This window comes from Oncorhynchus masou, chromosome 28 (genome assembly GCF_036934945.1).
Source record: "Oncorhynchus masou masou isolate Uvic2021 chromosome 28, UVic_Omas_1.1, whole genome shotgun sequence".
NCBI classification, from domain to species: Eukaryota; Metazoa; Chordata; class Actinopteri; order Salmoniformes; family Salmonidae; genus Oncorhynchus; species Oncorhynchus masou.
In genome coordinates, this window is record NC_088239.1 from 10,937,156 (window position 1) to 10,950,306 (window position 13,151).

General features: G+C 44.8%; 1 protein-coding gene across 7 annotated transcripts in view; it reads right to left on the reverse strand.

Moving 5' to 3' along the window:
* Positions 1-4,088: 4,088 nt before the first annotated feature.
* Positions 4,089-13,151, reverse strand: part of LOC135517156 (nucleoporin p58/p45-like) — a 20,518-nt gene continuing 11,455 nt past the window's right edge. Inside the window, exons 11-13 of one of the 7 annotated variants that reach the window (XM_064941207.1) lie at positions 5,465-5,548; positions 4,675-4,770; positions 4,089-4,584 (exon numbers count right to left, since the gene is read on the reverse strand). In XM_064941207.1, coding sequence (XP_064797279.1) covers positions 4,415-4,584; positions 4,675-4,770; positions 5,465-5,548 — 350 coding nt within the window. In that variant the 3' untranslated portion in view covers positions 4,089-4,414. Of the gene's footprint in view, positions 4,585-4,674; positions 4,771-5,464; positions 5,549-13,151 lie in introns of those variants that run through there. The other 6 variants (XM_064941204.1, XM_064941206.1, XM_064941208.1 and 3 more) reach the window with 6 other exon arrangements.

Genomic DNA, 13,151 nt, shown 5'->3' on the forward strand with positions numbered 1-13,151 from the left:
TCGTTTCAGACGCTTGATATGTGCTTGTTCGTAATTCTGGAGTACGCTCACAGCGTCCGTAAACAGCATTTTGTCAGATTGTACGTCCGTAAAGTCAGAGTTTTGTCAGATTGTACGTCCGTAAAGTCAGAGCGGAACTGGACGCTCTGGCCGAGTAGGGTTGATCGGAGCGTTCTGACCTCAACACCCAAACTAACGTTGCCAAGCTTGCAAGATAATTCCAAACACCAATGAAAAAACACCTCACTCTGACCATTTCACTCCCGGCAGTGCTGGTTAGGCTGTTTTCATGTTATCTAGAGCGACTGTGCTGCTGGCAACAATTTAATACGGTTTTATTTTGTCGACGTTTACTGACACCGGCCATATTCATCCGTTATTCTGCGCTCTGGCACTCAGACGAGAGTGCTCAGAAATCGGAGTAGATAGCCAGGGTGAATTTACGAACGCACACTTAAGTCAAATCAAATTGTATTTGTCACATGCTTCGTAAACAGGTGTAGAACGTCAAACGCTTACTTACGGGCCCTTTTCCAAACAATGCAGAGTTAAAGATAAATATCATAAAAAATATAAATAGTGGCACGAGGAACATATACACGAATAACGAGTAAAAGTAACATGGCTATATACAGGGTTCGGAGTTAAGTGACTACACAACAGGATAGATAAGACAGTGGCAGCAGCAGTGTATGTGGTGAGCGTGAAAGTGAGTTACGTCAGTATGCATGTTTGTGCATTTTGTGTGTTGGGGTTTCGTTATGTGCGATTTGTGGGAAGAGTCCAAAAAGTCATTGCAGGTATTTAGTAATCATGTTAAGCAGTCTTATATATACACTTAGCCTGCAGGAAGCAGGGGGGGGGTCTTGCAAAAACACGGCCAGCCCTGAAGATGTCTTTCGTGTCCACTAATACAGGACGAGTACAGTTCATCTGGAATATACAAATACTTGCTTGAAACGTTTTCCAGTTTCTTGAAATACTTTGTAAAAACTGAAATGGTTTATGAATTCCTTTTCCATTTTATTAGACACTTATCCAGAGCAACTTGCAGTACTGAGTGCAAACAGTTTCATACTGGTCCCCTGTGGGAATCCAACCTACAACCCTGGCAACTAAGCCACATCATCACAAACCACCATTTTTTAATTTGTGGTGATGGAAAATCTACAGGTACAAACCTAGATGACCAGTGTACATTGAGTGGTTTGTAAGGATGGTAAATTAGATTAATACTGCACAAAAAGGAATTGTTTTCCATGTTATTTGATCAAGAAAAATATATTATTTCATGTGGATGTTTTTTGTCTTTGCCCATAACTTTGCACTTTATAATGTAAATGTTTGAGGACAGGGTGGTGTTCTTTATGGATCCCATTAGAATGACATCACAGAGAAAGAGACAGGGTTGTGTTCTTTAAGGATCCCATTAGAATGACATCACAGAGAAAGAGACAGGGTTGTGTTCTTTATGGATCCCATTAGAATGACATCACAGAGAAAGAGACAGGGTTGTGTTCTTTATGGAACCCATTAGAATGACATCACAGAGAAAGAGACAGGGTTGTGTTCTTTATGGATCCCATAAGAATGACATCACAGAGAAAGAGACAGGGTTGTGTTCTTTATGGATCCCATTAGAATGACATCACAGAGAAAGAGACAGGGTTGTGTTCTTCATGGATCCCATTAGAATGACATCACAGAGAAACAGAGGGTTGTGTTCTTTATGGATCCCATTAGAATGACATCACAGAGAAAGAGACAGGGCAACAACTCTTACAACTATTGAATCCTGCAAGATTCTGTTCTTAACTATACGAGAAGTCCATGGCTTAGGTGGCTGGAGTCTGAATTGTTTGGGCCTTCTTCTGACACAGCCTGGAAGGGAGCTTGGCCCCAGTAATGTACTGGGCCGTACTCACCACCCTCTGTAGCACCTTGTGGTCAGGTGCCTTGCAGTTGACATACCAAGCCGTAATGCAGCCAGTCAAGATGCTCTTAAATTGTGCAGCAATAGAACTTTGAGGTTCTATAGGGGCCCATGCCAAATATTTTCAGCCCTCTGAGGGGGAAGAGGCGCTGTCGTTCCCTCTTCACAACTGTGTTGGTGTGTGTGAACATTGTTCATTCCTTAGTGATGTGGAGACCAAGGAACTTGAAGATCTCGACACACTCCACCACAGCCTCATGGATGTGTATGGGGCTGTGCTCGCTCCTCCATTTCCTGTTGTCCACAATCAGCTCCTTTGGTCTTGCTGACGGTGAGGGAGAGGTTGTTGTCCTGGCAGTGTCTGACCTTCCTATAGGCTGCCTCATCATCCTTGTAGCTTCCCTACCCTAACCAGACATTTATAACTAAACCTTCATCCTTGTTTATAACTAATATATTTATAATTAACCATAGCTTCTTGTTCCATCTGTGCCCTAACTCTTACAGTTTACATTTAAACATCAATGGGTTGACGTCAGAGTTAGACATCCCAAGAATCCCATTTAGTCTTTTCCGTTTATACATGGACAGCCTGTTAGCTCAGAAGTGAAACATTTCAACAATAACACAGTCACACCAAGGCAAAGAATCAACAACATAACTTTTATTATTAAACTTCTGTTTGAAAATACAAGTTTACCTTCATCACCTCAGATGAAAAGAAAAGCTAATGGGATCACTATTTGGTGACAGAGAATCAGAATAGACAACTGGAAAACAGACAGCAATAGGATCACCCTCCACCCACCATACAATAAGACCTATTGATCTATTGACTGACCAACACCAGTTTCGGTACAGAGGTTATTTCCAATTATGGTTTTGATCAATCCCTTTCAGGTTCTAACTTGTATGAAGGGCTGTGTGGGACATTCAGCATGGCCAAGTTCTCTCACTTGCACACGCACACACTCTTTCGCTCTCTCAAACGCACACACACACAGCGTATAAACCCCCCCCCAGCAATCACGATGAAACAATAATAAAGGTTTAAAATTTAAAACACAGGTAATGAAACTTCTCCAAATGTGCTGATTGGTTTGAACTGTTTGTTGAAAATAGTTACTAGCTAGATATGCCTCCATCCTGCTCCTACCCCCCCCTCCCTCCATCCTGCTCCTACCCCCCCCTCCCTCCATCCTGCTCCTACCCCCCTCCCTCCTGCTCCTACCCCCCTCCCTCCATCCTGCTCCTACCCCCCTCCCTCCATCTTGCTCCTACCCCCTCCCTCCCTCCTGCTCCTACCCCCTCCCTCCATCCTGCTCCTACCCCCCTCCCTCCATCCTGCTCCTACCCCCCTCCATCCATCCTGCTCCTACCCCCCTCCCTCCGTCCATCCTGCTCCTACCCCCTCCCTCCGTCCATCCTGCTCCTACCCCCCCTCCCTCCATCCTGCTCCTACCCTGCCTCCCTCCATCCTGCTCCTATCCTGCCATCCTGCTCCCACCCCATCCTGCTCCCACCCCCTCCCTCCATCCTGCTCCTACCCCCTCCTCCCTCCATCCTGCTCCTACCCCCTCCATCCATCCTGCTCCTACCCCCCTCCATCCATCCTGCTCCTACCCCCCTCCATCCATCCTGCTCCTATCCCCCCTCCATCCTGCTCCTACAGCCCCCTTGCTACTACACCACCTCCACCCTCCATCCTGCTCCTATACCCCCTCCTCCTCCATCCTGCTCCTATAACCCCTCCTCCTCCATCCTGCTCCTATAACCCCTCCTCCTCCATCCTGCTCCTATAACCCCTCCTCCTCCATCCTGCTCCTATAACCCCTCCTCCTCCATCCTGCTCCTATAACCCCTCCTCCTCCATCCTGCTCCTACACCCCCTCCTCCTCCATCCTGCTCCTACACCCCCTCCTCCTACACCACCTCCTCCCTCCATCCTGCTCCTATACCCCTTTCTCTCTACCTCCTGCTCCTACTACCCTCCCTCCTGCTCCCCCTCCTCCCTACCTCCTGCTCCTACTACCCTTCCTCCCTCCTGCTCCTCCCTCCTGCTCCCCTCATCCTGCTCCTACCCACCCCCCTCCTCCCCCTCACCCCCCTCCTCCCAACCACCTGCTCCTCCCCACATCCTGCTCCTCCCCACATCCTGCTCACCCCCCTCCTCCCAACCACCTGCTCCTCCCCACATCCTGCTCCGTCCCCCCATGCTCCCTGACATATAAAAATAGAGATCTGGGACAGACTGTTAGCCCCGTCTCCACCTCCCATGGACTGCTCTAGAAGTCACCCTTAGGCACAGATCTAGAATAAACCTACCCTCCCCAAATCCATCTAAGATGGACTGCGACCCATTTAACCCATTATACAAACACGGACAGTTCTGGAAGTCATAGAGCGAGGATCAGCTTTCCCTCCCCAAATCCTAACTGTTACCCCACTGTTCCCTTTGCCCCTTGAGCACCGGTGGAGAGACTATCTCTTGCCCCTTTTGTTTCCCACCGGGGGCTTCTTGAGCTGTAGCAGGGGACCTCCCGTGCCGAAGCCCGTGGCGGTAGGGTTGGACACTCCAAACGTCAGGCCGGCAGACGCGTTGAGCCCGGGGTTACTGAAGTTAAACCCCGAACTACTGCTGCTACCAAAACCTGGGGGAAGGAAAAGAGAAAGAACATGCGTTATTAATATTTAGAATGCTCACAGGGTGTCTGCTGAGACAGGAGGTGAGGAGTGTGTACCTGCGCTCAGGCTCCCTCCCGAGGCCTTGCTGGCGGAGGAGAAACCAAATGAACCCCCCGTCGCAACCCCCCCGAAACCTGGACCCCCAACAAATACTGCAGGAGAGAGAGAGGAGCCAAGCTTTAGTAAGACATTCACTAACTATGCTGCCTCGACATGAGAGAGAGAGAGAGAGAGACAGAGCTTAGCTTCCTGGACACACACTCTATGCTGCTACGACATGAGTGAGACAGACAGACAGACAGACATGAGTGTTGCTGTGGCATACTAGACACAGACAGACAGAGCTTAGCTTCATGGACACACAGACACACTAACTATGCTGCTATGACAAGACGGAAAGAGCTACACTTCATGGACACGGGTGCGGGCGGACACACACACACAAACTGCAAGGGCGTGTGAGGAAAAGAGGGAGTTAAGCCTCCGTAATGGCTCACTGACACACAGGGTATACTGAGAGTAGACCAATGAGGAAAGAGCAGCGGGTATCCAATGAAGAGAGTAAAGCAGAGAGACCCACACCAGACCCCAGCTCCAGGCAGACTGTTGTTTCAGCCCTAGATAGTGAAGAGCTTAAAAACTTAGATACATTCCCTAATACTGCCACCTGTCTTACACAAGAGGGGGGGGGTGAGAGGGTAAGGAAAAAAGGGTGAGGAACAGAAGAAGTTAGAGAGATAAAAATAAAGAGATCAAGAGAGTGAGAGAGGGGGATAGTAAAAAGTAGGAGGATGAGAGGTAGATGGATGGGGATGAGACAGACTAATGTAAAAAGACAGGTACTACCTCCAAGGCCTGATGAGCCCGTGCTAGAGCCCACTCCTGAGGCAAAGGGGTTTCCCAAGCCAGACCCCAGGGGCACCTGTCTCCCTGAGACAGAGAGAACATAGCTTACTCCTCTGTACTACAGTCTGTTTGTCTGTTACTGAAGTCAAGTTCCCCCCTCTCCTCAGTGGTGGTATAGCCTGTGTGTGAACAGAGTAACATCTCAGGGCCCTGTGGATCAGTGGTTCTATAGTACATTAGAATCTAGTAGGCTTCTCAGATTCCCATCCCAACACTAACCTTATGGCCACATCTAAGTTGTTCCCCTTGATATACCTAATGACTACTGATAGGCTGCTTATTAGTGATAATGGAACTATGAGACTGTGGGTTGATTTTCAAAGATCAAATGGTAAATGGCAATTCCACAGTAAACGGAGTGATGCTGAGACTCAGATTTTTCTAAATGGGTTTTCAAACGAAAAACAACAACTCTTTGCACAAGGACAACTTTTAACAGTTTCCACTAAACATTTCACAAAAACGCATTGACAGTGCAATCGGAAAGTATTCAGACCTCTTCCCCTTTTCCATGTTGTTACAGCCTTATTCTAAAATGGATTCAATAAGGTTTTTCTACCCTCAATCTACACACATTACCCCATAATGACAAAGTGAAAAGAAAACAGGTTCAGACATGTTTGCAAATGTATTTAAAATAAAAACAAAGAAATACCTTATTTACATAAGTATTCAGACCCTTTGCTACAAGACTCAAAACTGAGATCATTTTTAATGATTTAGAAAAGCACACATTCCTGTCTATATAAGGTCCCACTGTTAAACAGTACATGTCTGAGCAGAAACCAAGCCATGAGGTTGAAGGAATTGTCTAAAGAGGTCCGAGACAGGATTGTGTCGAGGCACAGATCTGGGGAAGGGTACCAAAACATTTCTGCAGCATTGAAGGTCCAAGAAAACAGTGGCCTCAATCATTTTTAAAATGGAAGAAGTTTGGAACCACCAAGACTTCCTAGAGCTGGCCGCCCAACCAAACTGAGCAATCGTGGGAGAAATCAGGCCTGAATGGTAGAGTGGCCAGACGGAAGTCACTCTTCAGTAAAAGACACATGACAGCCCACTTGAAACAAGATTCTCTGGTCTGATAAAATCAAGATTGAACTCTTTGGCCTAAATACAAAACCGTCAAATCTGGAGGAAACCTGGCACCATCCCTACGGTGAAGCATTGTGGTGGCAGCATCATGCTTTGGGGATGTTTTTCAGCGGCAGGGACGGGGAGACTAGTCAGGATCGAGGCAAAGATGAATGGAGAAAAGTACTGAGAGATCCTTGATGAAAACCTGATCCAGAACGCTCAGGACCTATGACTGGGGTGAAGGTTCACCTTCCAACAGGACAATGACCCTAAGCACACAGACAAGAGAATGCAGGGGTGGCGTCGGGACATGTCTTTGAGTGGCCCAGCCAGAGGCCGGACTTGAACCCGATCGAACATCTCTGGAGAGACCTGAAAATAGCTGTGCAGCGACGCTCCCCATCCAACCCGACAGAGCTTGAGAGGATCTGCAGAGAAGAATGGGAGATACTAAGTAAAAAGTACTGAGTTAATGGTCTGAATACTTATGTAAATGTGATATTTCAGTTTTGTATTTTTTTAAATAAAAATTTCAAACATTTTCATTTTAATCTTTTTTTTTTCTTTGTCATTATGGGGTATTGTGTACAGATTAATCAGGGGGAAAACAATTTAATATATTTTAGAATAAGGCTGTAACGTAACAAAATGTGGAAAAAGTCACAAAAAAAAGTCAACTTTCCGAATGCCCTGTACCTGAAGAACAGTGTAGATGGTGGAAGTTGTTAAGTCGTCCTTGTGCATAGAGTTGTATGGTTTGTTTAACTTTGCAATCACTGGTTTTTGTTTGACATCCATTTTGGAAAAATCAGAGTCTCAGCATCACCCTTACAATGGAATTGCCCTAAAGTAGATGTGATAGAAACATGGCACTTAGGACCGTCACGCACCAGTCTGGTTTCTTTTTAGCGGTTCTCAAATTGGATTTTAAGAGTTTCAGCCTCCACTATAGTTAATCTTCTTAAATCCAAATTGGATTTCAAAAATGAGTGATTTACCAGTCAAAAAGAAACAAAAGACGAGGTCGCTCCTTTAAAAACAAATTTATTGTCAAATGAAAGCAATTCCACTTACATAAACGAGACCAACAGTTCAAGGACACAACCGAGCTGCTATGGTCGTATTTGAAAAGTTCTCCAAAATGGTTCAAGATTCCACGAGTGAAGGAACTAGCATGTGCCAGGAAAAAAATACAGCGCAAACAATTATTCCTATATGTCAAGTTTCAAAAGGCACACAATATTATTTAGTGTCAGATATATGCATCATCAACAACAAGCATTGGTTTAATATATAAATATAAACTGGGTGGTTCGTGCATTGAATGCTGATTGGCTGACAGCCGTGGTGAATCAGACCATATACCACGGGTATGACAAAACATACCTGCTATTCCGTTGGTAACCAGTTTATAACAGCAATAAGGCACCTCGGGGGTTTGTGGTATATGGCCAATATACCACGGCTAAGGACTGTGTCCATGCACTCCAGGTTGCGTCGTGTTTAAGTCATAGTACATTGGCCATATACCACACCCCCTTGGGCCTTCTTGCATGCGCATATTATATATATATATATATATTATATATATATATATATATTATATATATATATATATATATATATAATATATTATATATATATATTATATATATATATATAATATATATATATATATATATATATATAAATCTATATATATATATATATATATATATATAAATAATATATATATATAAATCTATATATATAATATATAAATAAATATATATATATATAATATATAAATAAATATATAAATAAATAAATAAATATATAAATATATATATATAAATATATATATATACATACATACAGTGGGGAGAACAAGTATTTGATAACCTGCAAAATCGTCAGTGTTTCTTACTTACAAAGCATGTAGAGGTCTGTAATTTTTATCATAGGTACACTTCAACAGTGAGAGACGGAATCTGAAACAAAAATCTGTGGACCCAGCCACGACCCATCTTCAATGCTCTTACTGAGGGAAGGAGGTTGTTAGTCAAGATCTCGCAATACATGGCCCCATCCATCCTCCCCTCAATACAGTGCAGTTGTCCTGTCCCCTTTGCAGAAAAGCATCCCCAAAGAATTATGTTTCCACCTCAATGCTTTACGGTTGGGATGGTGTTGTACTCTTCTTCCTCCAAACACTGCAAGTGGAGTTTAGACCAAAAAGCTCTATTTTTGTCTCATCAGACCACATGACCTTCTCCCATTCCTCCTCTGGATCATCCAGATGGTCATTGGCAAACTTCAGACGGGCCTGGACATACGCTGGCTTGAGCAGGGGGACCTTGCGTGCGCTGCAGGATTTTAATCCATGACGGCGTAGTGTGTTACTAATGGTTTTCTTTGAGACTGTGGTCCCAGCTCTCTTCAGGTCATTGACCAGGTCCTGCCGTGTAGTTCTGGGCTGATCCCTCACCTTCCTCATGATCATTGATGCCCCACGAGGTGAGATCTTGCATGGAGCCCCAGACCGAGGGCGATTGACCGTCATCTTGAACTTCTTCCATTTTCTAATAATTGCGCCTACAGTTGTTGCCTTCTCACCAAGCTGCTTGTCTATTGTCCTGTAGCCCATCCCAGCCTTGTGCAGGTCTACAATTTTATCCCTGATGTCCTTACACCCTCTTTGGTCTTGGCCATTGTAGAGAGGTTGGGGTTGTGGAGAGGTTGGGGTCTGTTTGATTGAGTGTGTGGACAGGTGCAGTTAATACAGGTAATGAGAAAAGAACAGGAGCGCTTCTTAAAGAAAAACTAACAGGTCTGTGAGAGCCGGAATTCTTACCGGTTGGTAAGTGATCAAATACTTGTGTCATGCAATAAAATGCTAATTTTAAAAATCATACAATGTGATTTTCTGTTGGTTTTTTTTAGATTCCGTCTCTCACAGTTGAAGTGTACCTATGATAAAAATTACAGACCTCTACATGCTTTGTAAGTAGGAAAACCTGCAAATCTGCAGTGTATCAAAAAACCTTAGCCAAATACATTTAAACTCCGTTTTTCACAATTCCTCACATTTAATCCTAGTAGAAATTCCCTGTCTTAGGTCAGTTAGGATCACCACTTTATTTTCAGAATGTGAAATTGAATGATTTATTTCAGCCTGTAGTTCTTTCATCACATTCCCAGTGGGTCAGAAGTTAACATACACTCAATTAGTATTTGGTAGCATTGCCTTTAAATAGTTTAACTTGGGTCAAACGGTTCGAGTAGCCTTCCACAAACTTCCCACAATAAGTTGGGTGAATTTTGGCCCATTCCTCCTGACCGAGCTGGTGTAACTGAGTCAGGTTTGTAGGCCTCCTTTCTCACACACTTTCTCAGTTCTGCCTCCAATACCTTGACTTTGTTGCCCTTAAGCCATTTTGCCACAACTTTGGAAGTATGTTTGGGGTCATTGTCCATTTGTAAGACCCATTTGTGACCAAGCTGTAACTTCCTGACTGATGTCTTGAGATGATGCTTCAATATATCCACGCAATATTCCTCTCATGATGCCATCTATTTTGTGAAGTGCACCAGTCCCTCCTGCAGCAAAGCACCCCCACATATATATATATCCCATTCAGACGCTTTTGTCCAAAGCATATGGACCCTGTGGCAACATGATGCTGCCACCCTGTGCTTCACAGTTGGGATGGTATTCTTCGGCTTGCAAGCCTCCCCCTTTCCCTCCAAACATAACGATGGTCATTGTAGCCAAACAGTTCTATTTTTGTTTCATCAGACCAGAGGACATTTCTCCAAAAAGTACCATCTTTGTCCCCATGTGCAGTTGCAAACTGTAGTTTTGGAGCAGTGGCCTTTCAGGTTGTGTCGATATAGGACTCGTTTAGATACTTTTGTACCTGTCTCCTCCAGCATCTTCACAAGGTCCTTTGCTGTTGTTCTGGGATTGAGTTGCACTTTTCACAACAAAGTAAGTTCATCTCTAGGAGACAGAACGCATCTCCTTCCTCAGCGGTATGACAGCTGCATGGTCCCATGGTGTTTATACTTGTGTACTATTGTTTGTACAGATGAACGTGGTACCTTCAGGCGTTTGGAAATTGCGGCTAAGGATGAACCAGACTTGTGGACGTCTACAACTTCTTTTTCTGAGGTCTTGGCTGATTTCTTTTGATTTTCCCATGATGTCAAGCAGAGGCACTGAGTTTTAAGGTAGGCCTTGCAATACATCCACAGGTACACCTCCAATTGACTCAAATTATGTCAATTAGCATATCAGAAGCTTCTAAAGCAATGACATCATTTTCTGGAATTTTCCAAACTGTTTAAAGGCACAGTCAACTTAGTGTATGTAAACTTCTGACCCACTGGAATTGTGATGCAGTGAATTATAAGTGGAATAATCTGTCTGTGAACAATTGTTGAAAAAATGACGTGTCCTGCACAAAGTAGATGTGCTGACCGACTTGCCAAAACTATAGTTTGTTAACAAGAAATGTGTGGAGTGGTTGAAAAACAACTTTTAATGACTCCAACCTAAGTGTGTGTGTGTGTGTGTGTGTGTGTGTGTGTGTGTATGTATGTATGTATGTATGTATGTATGTATGTATGTATGTATGTATGTATGTATGTATGTATGTATGTATGTATGTATGTATGTATATATATATATATATATATATATATATATATATGTCAAACCCTCCAGAACAGGCCCCAGTATTGCCATCTGTGTTAGTAAAGTAATCCAATAGGGAAACTACACCTCTCCAGCCAATAACATCAGTGTTATACATACTACATCCCAGAGTAGCTCCCTGGCTCTATGGAGCTAGCCCTGAGTCCGTACATTGAGTGGAGGGACTGTCTCAGCCAGTCAGTCCAACCACTACCAGTCTTCTGATCTCATTGAAGCCCTCAAAAAGGCCCAAGATTTATCATAGACCTGTTCGCCATCACTGTTATACACTAACAGGAGTCTGCCATCTGCAGCAGCCCTATGAGTTCCAGAACCAATCACTGAGTTCCAGAACTGATCAGCCCCTCTGCTATCTATTTCCTGGAGCCAGCTAGGCCTGCATGGTTGACCAACCGCCAGTGTTAAGTAGTGGGTGTAGGAAATACTGATAAATCATTATCTCAAAAGGTTCATGTAGAACACACAGTGATACATTCAAAGTTGGATGGACTGTCAGGTAGAAGTGTGTATTTAGACCAGGGGTGTCAAACTCATTCCATGGAGGGTCTAGTGTCTGGTTTTTTCCTTTCAATGAAGACCCAGACAACCTTGTGAGAGGAGTGCCTTATAAATCAGGGACCTGAATTCATCAGTCAAGTACAAGGGAGGAGTAAAGACCCCGACACTCGGCCCTTCATGGAATGAATTTGACACGTGTTTTAGAATAGTGGATCCCAACCTTTTGGGGGTACTTTACCACCAACTGAATTGTGTTCTGCCCGGAATACCCCTGAAGTACCCCCTCATGCATTTGACCAGTAACCCTATGGTCTCATGAGTCTTCTCCAGTACCCCCTGTGGATAGTCCTAGTACCCCTGTGGATAGTCCTAGTACCCCCCCTCATGCCCTATGTCTCATGAGTCTTCTCCAGTACCCCTGTGGATAGTCCTAGTACCCCTGTGGATAGTCCTAGTACCCCCTGTGGATAGTCCTAGTACCCCTTGTGGATAGTCCTAGTACCCCTTGTGGATCCTAGTACCCCTTGTGGATAGTCCTAGTTTGTGGATAGTCCTGGGATAGTCCTAGTACCCCTTTGGATAGTCCTAGTACCCCTGTGGATAGTCCTAGTACCCCTGTGGATAGTCCTAGTACCCCTGTGGATAGTCCTAGTACCCCTGTGTGGATAGTCCTAGTACCCCTGTGGATAGTCCCCCCCTGTGGATAGTCCTAGTACCCCTGTGGATAGTCCTAGTACCCCTGTGTACCCCCCCTGTGGATAGTCCTAGTACATAGTCCTAGTACCCCTGTGGATTTGTACCCCTGTGGAACCCCTAGTACCCCTGTGGATAGTCCTAGTACCCCTGTGGATAGTCTCCTAGTACCCCCTGTGGATGTCCTAGTCCCCTGTGGATAGTCCTAGTACCCCTGTGGATAGTACCCCTGTGGATAGTCCTAGTACCCCTGTGGATAGTCCTAGTGGATAGTCCTAGTCCCCTGTGTACCTAGTACCCCTGTGGATAGTCCTAGTACCCCTGTGGATAGTCCTAGTACCCCCTGTGGATAGTCCTAGTACCCCCTGTGGATAGTCCTAGTGGATAGTCCCCCCTGTGGATAGTCCTAGTACCCCTGTGGATAGTCCTAGTACCCCTGTGGATAGTCCTAGTACCCCTGTGGATAGTCCTAGTACCCCCTGTGGATAGTCCTAGTACCCCTGTGGATAGTCCTAGTACCCCTGTGGATAGTCCTAGTACCCCTTGTGGATAGTCCTAGTACCCCTGTGGATAGTCCTAGTACCCCTGTGGATAGTCCTAGTACCCCTGTGGATAGTCCTAGTACCCCTGTGGATAGTCCTAGTACCCCTGTGGATAGTC